This window comes from Cherax quadricarinatus, chromosome 21 (genome assembly GCF_038502225.1).
Source record: "Cherax quadricarinatus isolate ZL_2023a chromosome 21, ASM3850222v1, whole genome shotgun sequence".
Taxonomy (NCBI): domain Eukaryota; kingdom Metazoa; phylum Arthropoda; class Malacostraca; order Decapoda; family Parastacidae; genus Cherax; species Cherax quadricarinatus.
In genome coordinates, this window is record NC_091312.1 from 3,701,514 (window position 1) to 3,715,256 (window position 13,743).

General features: G+C 44.2%; 1 protein-coding gene across 1 annotated transcript in view; it reads left to right on the forward strand.

Annotated features, from left to right (window-relative positions):
• sprt (PDZ domain-containing protein sprite) overlaps positions 1-13,743 on the forward strand; it is a 275,215-nt gene that overhangs the window by 62,492 nt on the left and 198,980 nt on the right. The window contains exon 2 of the mRNA XM_070087115.1: positions 9,734-9,815. Within this exon, the coding sequence (XP_069943216.1) occupies positions 9,734-9,815 (82 nt within the window). The remainder of the gene's footprint in view (positions 1-9,733; positions 9,816-13,743) is intronic.

Here is a 13,743-nt window from a genome sequence, read left to right on the forward strand (position 1 = left end):
GTGAACACCACCATTAAGACAGTACAAGCCAGCACCATCATGCTGTGAGTGAACACCATCATTAAGACAGTACAGGTCAGCACCATCATGCTGTGAGTGAACACCACCATTAATCCAGTGCAGGCCAGTACCATCATGCTGTGAGTGAACACCACCATTAAGACAGTACAGTCCAGCACCATCATGCTGTGAGTGAACACCACCATTAAGACAGTACAGGCCAGCACCATCATGCTGTGAGTGAACACCACCATTAAGACAGTACAGTCCAGCACCATCATGCTGTGAGTGAACACCACCATTAAGACAGTACAAGCCAGCACCATCATGTTATGAGTGAACACCACCATTAAGACAGTACAGGCCAGCACCATCATGCTGTGAGTGAACACCTTTAAGACGGTACATTCCAGCACCATCATGCTGTGAGTGAACACCATCATTAAGACAGTACAGGCCAGCACCATCATGCTGTGAGTGAACACCATCATTAAGACAGTACAGGCCAGCACCATCATGCTGTGAGTGAACACCATCATTAAGACAGTACAGGCCAGCACCATCATGCTGTGAGTGAACACCATCATTAAGACAGTACAGGCCAGCACCATCATGCTGTGAGTGAACACCATCATTAAGACAGTACAGGCCAGCACCATCATGCTGTGAGTGAACACCATTATTAAGACAGTACAGGCCAGCACCATCATGCTGTGAGTGAACACCATTATTAAGACAGTACAGGCCAGCACCATCATGCTGTGAGTGAACACACCACCATAAAAGCAATTAATTGCAACCCAAATAGTTGAGACAGTAGTTACATGGTCAGCTCCGTCTGCTCGGCTGTGTCAGTATGCATGTATCAGCACCTTCATCAAGCCACTTATTTAAGTGAACCAAGGAATATCCGAGCAACAGAAGACAGAGTAACTCTAAGGCAGTATTGGGTTGGGCACAGGTGACCACTGGGGTCCCCCATGCCTCACCATTGGCACTAGGCTAGCCTCATCCAGCCTTCTTTCTCACCCTAGGTAACGTAAGACGACGCTTTCTCACTCTAGGTAACGTAAAAGAATGCTGAGCGGCATCTGAATGTTCCGGGCGGTACTGAATCATGAAGGGCGTCAGGATACCACTGCGGGCAGCAAGGGGTCATTAAGGGCGGTAGGGGCCATGGCCCAGCATAAACTCAGGGTGGTGCCACAAAACGTTCAAAGGGACAATAGTTGACGCCTCAGACTGGTTCCGCCAATTTGATTTCATTTTGGCCATTTAAAGGCGTTTTATAATGCTTTCTGTTTCTTATATATATATGCAAAACAACCACTCTGAAAGAATAGAGAAATTCCAAGCGCTTTCGTGACTACTCACATTATCAAGGAACTATATATATATATATATATATATATATATATATATATATATATATATATATATATATATATATATATATATATATATATATATATATATGGAATGGAACAACGAATAGGCAATCTGGACACCCACGATGCCTTGTACCTTCTCACAAAGTGCTTGAGTCTGCCCAGGTTGACATATTTCCTAAGATGTGCACCTTCATATGATAACCCTATACTGCACGAATATGACAGTATTCTGAGGCAGATTTTTACGAAAGTACTTAACCTTACTCTAGAAGACGGGCAGTGGAACCAAGCTACACTTCCAGTCAGACTAGGAGGCATTGGTGTCCGCAAGTCATCACAGATTGCGTTACCTGCTTTTCTGTCCTCGTGTATTGCATCCAGAGAGCTTGTAGCAGCGATTCTCCCTGAACATCTTAGGGACAAGATAGGAGTCCAGGACCAAAAATTCATTGACGGAGCAATGATCTGGGATAATCTAACGGGCTCTGGAGCCAGACCTGCTCCCCCCAACAACTACAAACAATCGCACTGGGATGGTCCAATAGTGGAAAATATTGCCTCAACAATGCTTCAGAGTGTGTCAGGGAAGGATAGAGCCCGCCTCCTGGCAGTGAGAGCCCCTCATGCTGGGGACTTTCTGTTGGCTGTTCCCAACTCCAGCCTTGGCACACGTCTCGACCCACAGACCATCCGCATCGGTGTTGCCCTTCGACTTGCCGCCCCTATTCTCGCCGAACACAGGTGTATTTGTGGCATTGAAGCAGCAGACCGATTCGGGTACCATGGTCTTGTGTGCCGTAAATCCGAGGGAAAGATTGCAAGACATGAGGAGGTTAATAACATTATCAAGAGGAGCCTCACAACAGCTGGATGCCCAGCAGTAAGGGAGCCACCCCAACTATGCAGATCTGATGGCAGCCAGAAGCGTCCAGATGGTATCACCCTTCAAGCCTGGACAGATGGGAAGCAGGTGGTGTGGGACTATACATGTGCATCTACCTTGGCTGATACCTATCTCCAATACACCAGGGAGGAAGGAGGGGCAGCTGCCAGCTTCAGGGAGTCCCAAAAGTCTAGAAAATATGGAGAACTTGCCCATCATTATATGTTTGTTCCCATAGGCTCAGAGACCCTTGGCTCATGGGGAAAGAGTGCATCTAAATTCCTTAAGGAGCTGGGAAAAAGACTCATCAGGGTAACTAGGGATCCCAGGGCAGCTAGTTTTCTGTTCCATCGGCTCAGTGCGGCTGTTCAAAGGGGTAATGCCTGCTGTATTTTGGGCACACGCCCCAGCTCTGAGGAGCTGGATGAGATTTTCGCCTTATAATCGGTGATACACACGTAACAACATGTACCGTATATGCCACCTTTATATCAACAATGTATCTCTTAAATCTTCTGTACCATATTATGTAATAAAATATTCCTATTAGTAAAAAAAAATATATATCAAAAGATGGGGTGGTAGGGGAAGTGGAATATTCAAACGGCTTCAGGAAGAAATCCAAATATTTTTCCTTGAAGCCTTTTTATCCACTTCTCCGAGGCTATGGGTCCCACAATTTACACCAGAGGTGGACCCCATTATATATATATATATATATATATATATATATATATATATATACTAAAAGGAATGTTAATATATGAAAGAACGTAAGTTTCACTTACCATATAATTAAAGATTATAGCGTTCTTATATATACATATTAGCCCTTGACACCATCAGTGCTGAAATACTTTATACAGAGTTAAGAAGACTCTGGCGGAGCCTGGAGGGAGGAGGAGGAATGGGAGGTCTGGAGTTATCATATTTATTATCGTTAATAATGGCCAAGTCACCTTCATTAACGCTGATGGTGATGGTCGTCATGATAACATTGACTTCACGACGATATCGTCACTATCGTCTTCATCATAAATTGTTAAAAAAATAAGTTTTCATCGTATGAGGAATTTTCTGGTCAAACAGGCCACAGCAAGTGACCTCTGAATCACCTGAAGGGGGTGGAGGGGAGGATGTGTAATCTGGATGCCCACGATACCCTGTATCTTCTCACAGGATATCTAAGACTGCCCATGCTTTGACAGCCAAAAACCGAGTGAAAGCAACGAAATCCCAAGACCAATATTCAAGAAAGCGCTAAATCTGTCCCTGGAAGATCACTAATGGGATGAAGCAGCATTTTCTGTAAGATGGGGAGGAATAAAACTTCGTAAGGGAACACAGAAAGTTCCTAAATGAGTAGAAATATCTTTACCGGCAATTCTATCTCCGTGTATTTTATCCAGCGAAACGGTCGGGCAGATAGTCCTTAAACGCTTGAAAGGCTCTTTAGAAATTCACGACCCAAAGCTTAATGAAACAGCAGGGTAGTGGGAAAGTTTTCCAGGCTCTTTAAGCGGAGCAGCTCCTCATAAAGACCACAAACAATGCCCCCGGGACATCTCCACTGTGGAGAAAATTGCACAAACGTTGTTCAGCAATGATTTAAGAAAAGAGCATAACTAGCCTCCTAGCAGTGACGGCACAACATGCTGGGGATTTCTTTTTGGCACATATGTGAGGGATAGCATACAAACAAGCAAAGTCATATAATAAGTGAACTGTAATGGGACTTAGCTTGATGACGACTCTACTGTTCTGCAGCCACTTCCAGAAAGCTCTTGGAGTCATCGATACAACCACCATTGGGCTGTTAAAAAAATGGGTTGTATAAGTATAATTACCCCTAGGGGGTGTTACTCAGCATATCTCAGAAACTGATTGCTGAAGTTATACATACTGGTGTGGGCTCGATTACCCACGGATCACCGGGTAATGGTACTATTACAACCCAGGAATCCAAATGGCCTGTTATCCCGGGTGTAATGGGAGCAAAATAAACACAGCAGAAAAAGTTTAGACTTATATTATCCTTCACCAATTTAGAACAGCAATATGTACACTATGTACAGTGATAAGTATAGTGCACTCCACGGTAAGCAAGGCAGAAATAGAAGCCACAAGATAGCAGACCGTGCTTCAACCAGCTCTAGAATGGGAATGACAAGGGCAGACAGGAGAGCGGTACCCACATAACCTCTGCGATTGCCAAAACCATCTTCTTATTGGCTAGAACCTGGTCACTAGTTGAACGACGGGGCCCCATCATCAACTCTTAGTAACCTGGTTCGCTGGTTGGGGGAGATAGCCTGTAAATGAGGGTGTGTACATGCGCCGAATAAAGGTTACGTACTCTTTGCATGCCACAGGTACCGTCAAATAAGACATGATTTAGATATCCGCTGTGCAGCCGACCTACCATATCATGTTTATCAGACGTATCTGGGTATTTGTAGCTGACCCAGAGTTGCACCCGGTTATCCGCTGTCTTGATTGAAAGAGACGTGTTCTTAAGAATGTCGCACTGTCTTCCACTCCATCGGGAAATTCGCAACACACGTCGTTTACACACTGTTCATCAACATTTATCTATGGTTCACAGTCATATCACTAACGAAGCTGTTCTCACTTCTCTAAAAGTGTTCTGCTGTGTCCTTTGAGCTTCTTTTATGCACAAAAACGCGCGGATCAGTGTTCTTTGTTCGTTATCCCGGTGTTAATGTTTCCCTTGGCAGGGTTAAAAGCAATCTAATCGCCCCTGCCTCGCTCCATCCGCCGCTGCCTTTGGCGTTTCCCTACATAAAGGATTCGCTGATACAAGCAGATTTGCCTTCCTCGCCAAACTTCAACAAAAGCTATACTAGATGCTTGATTTCTTGATTTGCCTCGATGCCATCAGCCCCTCTGGAGGGCTGAAAGAGGCTGATACCCCCCCCCCCCGTCGTGGAGAAAATTTCTCCGTACATAACAAGACCAAGAAACCGCACCAAAATAAGTTGATAAATGCAAAGGCCAAGTGACTGTCGCAACTGAAGCTTTGATTAGCACATATTTGTAGGAAGCAGACACTTAAATAAAGTACTATTATAGATCAAGAAATATCTTCATAAAGTACTTCATAGGAAAGTGAAAGGTGGTTAAAATTCTTTACAACTTCCTTTATGCTGAAGAAGGAATCTTCATCCAAGGACTCGGAGTTATCCTGGTTGGTATCCAGTCCCCAGACACTGTACGACCCCGACGGGTTTAACACTTTCCTGTGGTTATAGCACTTACAGTTGACAGAGGGCCTCGTTTCACCTCACCACCTAGCCTCGTACTGCACGGAATGTGTCGATGATTGTGTTGTGACAGGGAGGGAGGCAGTGATAATGAGGGAGGGATGGGAGAGGAACAGAGAGGGAGAGAGAGAGAGAGAGAGAGAGAGAGAGAGAGAGAGAGAGAGAGAGAGAGAGAGAGAGAGAAGAGACAGGCAAGGGCAAGGAGGAGGTGTTGCTGTGTGTTTCTCTAAAAGTGTACATGAACAGCACATTGATGTTGCCATCCCTACTCATCTTGAAATGATATTCTTCAAGCTCTGCATAAAGACTAGTACCTCTGTACTAGCATGTGCAATTTACAGGCCTCAGTGGCAACATGGAGACCCTATCAACTTCCTAATGGAAAATATGGACTCCCTTCTGCTACAACACAACTGTCAACATATCATAATTATTGGTGACCTCAACCAACACCTTATACAGAGGGACTTTGATGACCTTCTTGCAGTATTTGACCTGAGAAACTTTGTTGATTTCCCTACTCACATCTCTGGCTCCTTCCTTGACCCAGTAGTGAGTGATCTGGCAGAAGGCATAGTCACTTGTCAACCCCTCGGCTACGTTGGATCGTCTGACCACAAGGCTGTTTTTACCACACTTAAGTTCCCAACAGAACGAGGTGAGGAGTCCACACGCATATCCTGGCTATGGGAAAGAGGTAATTGGCCAGCCCTTTGCTCTGAGCTCGCCACCACCGATTGGAATGCTCTTCTCCAAGGGGATGTTGACAACCAAGTGAAAGCCTTCACTGGACACATCCTTAATCTACAACAAGAACACATTCCTCACCGGCAATATGTGACGAAGCCTACAGATCAGCCTTGGTTTGACTTTCGTTGTAGAGAGGCTGCTACTGCTAAGTACAAAGCATGGCGAAGGTATAAGAGACATCCTACCACCTATAACAGGAACTTGCACAGGCAAGCCTGTAGGCATATGGGTGACGTTCAAAAGTGGGCCATTGCTAAATGGGAGGTGGACACAAAAAGAAAGCTAGCATCAGGTAGGGTAGGCTCCAAAACCTGGTGGTCCCTGGTCATGGACAGACAAGGTTATCTACCTGATGAACTCATTCCACCTCTAAATCGACAGGATGGGACCACCTCTACTAGTAGTCAAGAGAAGGCGGACCTCTTTGCTGAACACTTTGCTACCAAAATGCAAGTTCCTGATCCAGCAAGGGACCCTCCTTGGCTAGCTACAAGAACTGTGTCAAAACTGTCAGTGGTGACAATAAGGCAGGAGAAGGTGCATTTTTTTCTTAAATTGCTTTACCAAGAAAAGGCTGTGGGCCCAGACAAGTTGAGCCCAAGATTGTTGAGAAGATGTGCAGACCAGCTAGCAGCACCTCTAACTCGCATCTTTCAGTACTGCCTAGTACAGCGTAAATGGCCCTCTCTATGGAAAGAGGCAAATGTAGTCCCTGTTCACAAAAAGAAGAACAGAGTAGAAATCAGCAACTACAGACCAGTGTCACTCCTGTCAATCACTAGTAAGATCCTTGAGACAATAATCTCAAGACAAATGACAGAGTTTTTTGACTACCACTCACTACTTTGTGATCGTCAATATGGCTTCAGGAAAGATTACTCTGCTGCTGATCTGTTGTTAAAGCTCTCCACTAAGTGGCACCAGTCACTGGATGAATCCAAAGTCAGCTGTGTGGTAGCACTGGACATTGATGGCGCTCTCGACCGGGTGTGGCACCAGGGTCTCTTAGCAAAACTTCAAGCACTGGGAATTACAGGCTCTACGTTATGTCTCCTCAGTGATTACCTTCATGGTAGATCTCTAAGCATAGTTCTCAATGGAACGGAATCAGCAAGACATCCTATTGGGGCAAGTGTTCCACAAGGAAGCGTACTGGGACCATTGTTATGGAATGTCTACTTCAACGACCTTCTTCATCTCATCCCAGAATCCCATGCATATGCAGACGACTGTACACTGACATTCACTTATCCAAGAGAAGAAATGCCAGCTGCTCTAAACTACATCAAACACCAGCTGAGTGCTATATCAGCTTGGGGAAATAGATGGCAAGTAACATTTGCACCTGAGAAAACGCAAATGATGATCATCTTTAGGCACCATGATGGTAATGCTGGTGTAGTAGTAAGGATGAATGGGATGGTGTTGGCACCTGGAGAAGAAGTTGATATCCTTGGGGTGAAATTTGACTCCAAACTAACCATGAAGAACCATGTTGTAAATCTTGCAAACAAGGCAGCCAGGAAGATTACAGCACTTCGCCGTATCTCGCATCTGCTTGACAGTAGGGGTTGCAAGATTCTGTACGAGGCACATGTACGCTCACACCTTGAGTATGCTCCACTTTCTTGGTTTGCCTGCCCCCCCCCCTCTCATCTGCGACTGCTTGACAGAGTAGAGAACAGAGCAAGACGTCTCATCTCTCGCCTGGACCCATCCTGGATAGATCTGTCATTTCAGCAGAGCCTTCAACATAGGAGAGATGTGGGTGGCCTTACTGTTATGTACAAGGCCAATTCTGTCAAAGTACCACACTTGGATCCACTTCGAGGACAGCGTGAAACAAGCTTTTATGCTACAAGACGGGCAGAAAGCAGCAACTTCACTGTGGCTGTACTCATCTCCAGAACATCACTCCATCTGAGATCATATATACCCGGATGACTCGAGTATGGAACACATTCGTACAGCATAATGATGTCAACGAGATAAAGTCAGTTGATCACATGAAAATGCTGGCCCACAGATGGCTCCAACTTCATCCTGTTCCCTACTTGTATGTCTCATAACAATAAAAATACTTTCAAATGAGCTGATGTAGGTAACAGCTCTTAGCTTGCCAGTAAAGTTAGGAATCCTTAACCTGTAAATAGCTTGTCAATAAAGCTAGGGATCCTTAACCTTGTCAAACCCTGTGTAAAAAAAAGATATATATATATATATATATATATATATATATATATATATATATATATATATATATATATATATATATAGAGAGAGAGAGAGAGAGAGAGAGAGAGAGAGAGAGAGAGAGAGAGAGAGAGAGAGAGAGAGAGAGAGAGAGAGAGAGAGAGAGAGAGAGAGAGAGAGAGAGAGAGAAAGAGAAAGAGAGAGACAGTGATAATGAGCGAGGGATGGGATATTAACAGGTAATAACCGTGTTTTGGTCTTTGTTTCTAGGAATTCTCTTTATATATTAGTCTTATCCGGTCTAGGACAGAGCGAAACGTCGTCATAAGTTACTTATCTCTTAACTGCGGATTGGTGAAACATACGCAGCTGTAGATGTCTCGCCTGTGTAACACGCTACTTCACACTTTTTTGTCATTTGTAAGTAATTTCTCTTCCTCTAAGCGAGGATTATTTATAAATTGTACATTATTATTATTATTATTATTATTATTATTATTATTATTATTATTATTATTATTATTATTATTATATTATTATTATTATTATTATTATTATTATTATTATTATTATTATTATTATTATTATTATTATTATTATTATTATTATTATTATTATTATTATTATTATTATTATTATTATTATATTATTATTATTATTATTATTATTATTATTATTATTATTATTATATTATTATTATTATTATTATTATTATTATTATTATTATTATATTATTATTATTATTATTATTATTATTATTATTATTATTATTATTATTATTATTATTAACACAAAAACTATAATGCTAACGAATGTCAATAAGAGGAATATCAACACAGTACGAACATCAGTGTCCACTCTTACGTCTTTTCATCACCCTGAGACTGAAGAAATACTTCCTGACATCCCTGTGGCTCACCTGTGTCTTCAGCTTCCACCTGTGTCCCCCTTCCCTGATCCTGGTCCTCTCAATTAAAGCAGTCTGTCTCTATCTGCCCTGTCAATTCCAATAAGGATTTTCTAAGTCGTAATCATATCTCCCTCGTGTTCGTCTGCCCTCCCAGGTTGTCAACCACAGCTCCTTCAACCTCCCGTAATAGTGCATCACTCTTAGTTCTGGGACAATAGGAATCTTTATGCACCTGTAGTGTACTACCCGTACCTGAACAAACGTGTACCTGTAGTACCATTTATATCTGAACAAAGCTTTAATGGAGTGTTTCTTCCCCCAGACCTGAAGCGCGCGCTGCGCATGGAGTCGCCAGCACCGCGACTCAATGAATCAAACCTCAAGAAACTGTCCAGAGGCCTCAGGTGAGTAAGATGTGATGAGTCTTTGTAATACAGTGAGGAAGAGAGAGAGAGAGAGAGAGAGAGAGAGAGAGAGAGAGAGAGAGAAGAAAATTGGTATTTTTCGCATCATTAATTCTCTTCCATATCACACTGCACTACGCAGGAACCATCACATAACACTACGCAGGAACCATCACATAACACTACGCAGGAACCATCACATAACACTACACAGGAACCATCACATAATAACACTACACAGGAACCATCACATAACACTACACAGGAACCATCACATAACACTACACAGGAACCATCACATAACACTACACAGGAACCATCACATAATAACACTACGCAGGAGCCATCACATAACAACACTACGCAGGAACCATCATTCTCCAGTTCATAATTAATTATAATTCTCCACGTTTTTCTCCTCGCCATAATTTCGTTATCTCGTCTCCTTGTCTTCCTCCGGGCTTTTTCTTGCTCCTCTTCATTCCCTTTGTTCCACCGTCTTTCTTCCTGTAATCAAGACTTTTCCTCGGTCACGTCTCTGTTTCTGATACCAATGTGATGTTAGAACATAAGACTATGTGATACCCTGAGGTATTTTTTGTTACTCTTTACTGATATTCTATTTTTATTGTTATGACAAAGGGAGAGTATTTTTACACTTGGGAATTCCTAAGAAATATATTACGGTATATGATTTACATTCGAACTTCAAAAACCATGTTTGGTGAATTGATTTCCCTTAATTCCTTCGTGGATGCTCTCTCGCTTACACTCCAACAGCATGTTGAATCCAAACAACCACTCGTCCCCATTCAGTTCGCTTGAGCATAGTCATGTTTGTCTGCGCGAGTTGTGGCACGGAAAATAATACTGGGAATAGTCTTCGTTAGAATGGCCAGACGCGCTTGTGCATGGCACGGGTGATGGAAAGTGTGTATCTAGTTATTCCCATCATCCACCTCTTCACCACGTCCATCATGCACCGTTCCACCACGTCCATCATCCACCTCTCCACCACGTCCATCATGCACCGTTCCACCACGTCCATCATCCACCTCTCCACCACGTCCATCATCCACCGTTCCATCACGTCCATCATCCACCTCTTCACCACGTCCATCATGCACCGTTCCATCACGTCCATCATCCACCTCTTCACCACGTCCATCATGCACCGTTCCATCACGTCCATCATCCACCTCTTCACCACGTCCATCATCCACCGTTCCATCACGTCCATCATCCACCTCTCCACCACGTCCATCATCCACCGTTCCATCACGTCCATCATCCACCGCTCCACCACGTCCATCATCCACCGCTCCACTACGCACATCATCCACCGCTCCACCACGTCCATCATCCATCGCTCCACCACGTCCATCAACCACCGCTCCACCACGTCCATCAACCACCGCTCCACCACGTCCATCAACCACCGCTCCATCACGTCCATCATCCACCGCTCCACCACGTCCATCATCCACCGCTCCACTACGCACATCATCCACCGCTCCACCACGTCCATCATCCATCGCTCCACCACGTCCATCAACCAACGCTCCACCACGTCCATCAACCACCGCTCCACCACGTCCATCAACCACCGCTCCATCACGTCCATCATCCACCGCTCCACCACGTCCATCATCCACCGCTCCACCACGTCCATCATCCACCGCTCCACCACGTCCATCATCCACCAGTGGTCAATTACTTTGGCTGTTCTGAAAGGAAATGAAAAGGACTTAAATCTACCTCTACCACTACTGTCACAAACACCACCACCACCAGCCTCACCACCACTACTGTCACAAACACCACCACCACCAGCCTCACCACCACTACTGTCACAAACACCACCACCACCACCAGCCTCACCACCACTACTATCACAAACACTATCACCACCACCCGTCTCACCACCATTTCTGTCACAAACACTATCACCACCACCACCACCAGCCTCACCACCACTACTATCACCTCCAGGTATTGCAATGACCAACAGGACAAAAACTTGACACTGACATTGGCTTAACCTCAGCCTTCCCTCTCTCTCTCTGTCTCTCTCTCTCTGTCTGTCTCTCTCTCTCTCTCTCTCTCTCTCTCTCTCTCTCTCTCTCTCTCTCTCTCTCTCTCTCTCTCTCTCTCTCTCTCTCTCTCTCCACCTGAAAGCTTCACGAAACATAGACTTCAATATCTCAGTAGTTTGGACACTTTCCAGTACAGTCATCAAAACCATCCTGCAGGAGGATGTTAAGTCTGATAAGCGAGGATGAACACCTCAGAAACTTAGAAGAACCAACATTAACCATGAAGATTTATAGCATTCCTCTGTCTTGGACCCGCGTAAATACCTCATCCGCTGGTAACACCTGATACATGATATAGAAAGGTGTAAAAGCAATTAAAAACGTGTGTAAACAATTAAACACGTGTGAAAATAATTGAAGAAGTGTGCAGTCTCAGGATTCAAACCTTTCCTGATAAATGTTTTGAAGTGTTTGCATACGTGTTAAAGTGTCTACCTATGTGTTTAAACGTTAGCACACGTGTTTAAGTTTTTGCGCACGTGTTTAAGTGTTTGAGCATGTCAACACGCTGTAATGCAGTGAGGTGCTGCCACGTGATTGGCTGATCAGATATTTACATTAGCAAGTAGCTGAGGGATGTGCACAGCTGCCAGATGATGTCATGTCAACATGGACCAGAATCTCTAAGGAATGTTTCTGGCACCTTGTTCAATCCATGACACCAAGAATTCAGGTTGCACTGAGGGCCAAGTGGAGGCCCTACCCAGTACTAGAAGGGTGTACCTAATAAAGTGGCCACTGAATGCATGTTTCTATGTACTTTCTATGTACGCTTTCTCTGTGTACTTTCTAAGTATTCTATATACTTTCATTTACATCACTTTTGACTTCTAATTTTAATAACGAGGTCTCCCTTGATCCCAAACATGTCTTAGCTAATAGTTGTCAAAGGAACTTGTCGATAGTCACTTAGCCTGTTGTTTGTGATGAATGTGTGTGTGTGTGTGTGTGTGTGTGTGTGTGTGTGTGTGTGTGTGTGTGTGTGTGTGTGTGTGTGTGTGTGTGTGTGTGTGTGTGTGTGTGTGTGTGTGTGTGTGTGTGTGTGTGTGTGTGTGTGGTGTGTGTGTGTGTGTGTGTGTGTGTGTGTGTGTGTGTGTGTATGTGTGTGTGTGTGTGTGTGTGTGTGTGTGTGTATGTACTCACCTAGTTGAGGTTAAAGGGGTCGAGTCCGAGCTCCTGGGCCCGCCTCTTCACTGATCGCTACTAGGTCACTCTCCCTGAACCGTGAGCTTTATCATACCTCTGCTTAAAGCTATGTATGGATCCTGCCTCCACTACATCGCTTCCCAAACTATTCCACTTACTGACTACTCTGTGGCTGAAGAAATACTTCCTAACATCCCTGTGATTCATCTGTGTCTTCAACTTACAACTGTGTTCCCTTGTTTCTGTGTCCAATCTCTGGAACATCCTGTCTTTGTCCACCTTGTCAATTCCTCTCAGTATTTTGTAAGTCGTTATCATGTCCCCCCTATCTCTCCTGTCCTCCAGTGTCGTCAGGTTGATTTCCCTTAACCTCTCCTCATAGGACATACCTCTTAGCTCTGGGACTAGTCTTGTTGCAAACCTTTGCACTTTCTCTAGTTTCTTCACGTGCTTGGCTAGGTGTGGGTTCCAAACTGGTGCCGCATACTCCAATATTGGCCTAACGTACACGGTGTACAGGGTCCTGAATGATTCCTTATTAAGATGTCGGAATGCTGTTCTGAGGTTTGCCAGGCGCCCATATGCTGCAGCAGTTATTTGGTTGATGTGCGCTTCAGGAGATGTGCCTGGTGTTATACTCACCCCAAGATCTTTTTCCTTGAGTGAGGTTTGTAGTCTCTGGCCCC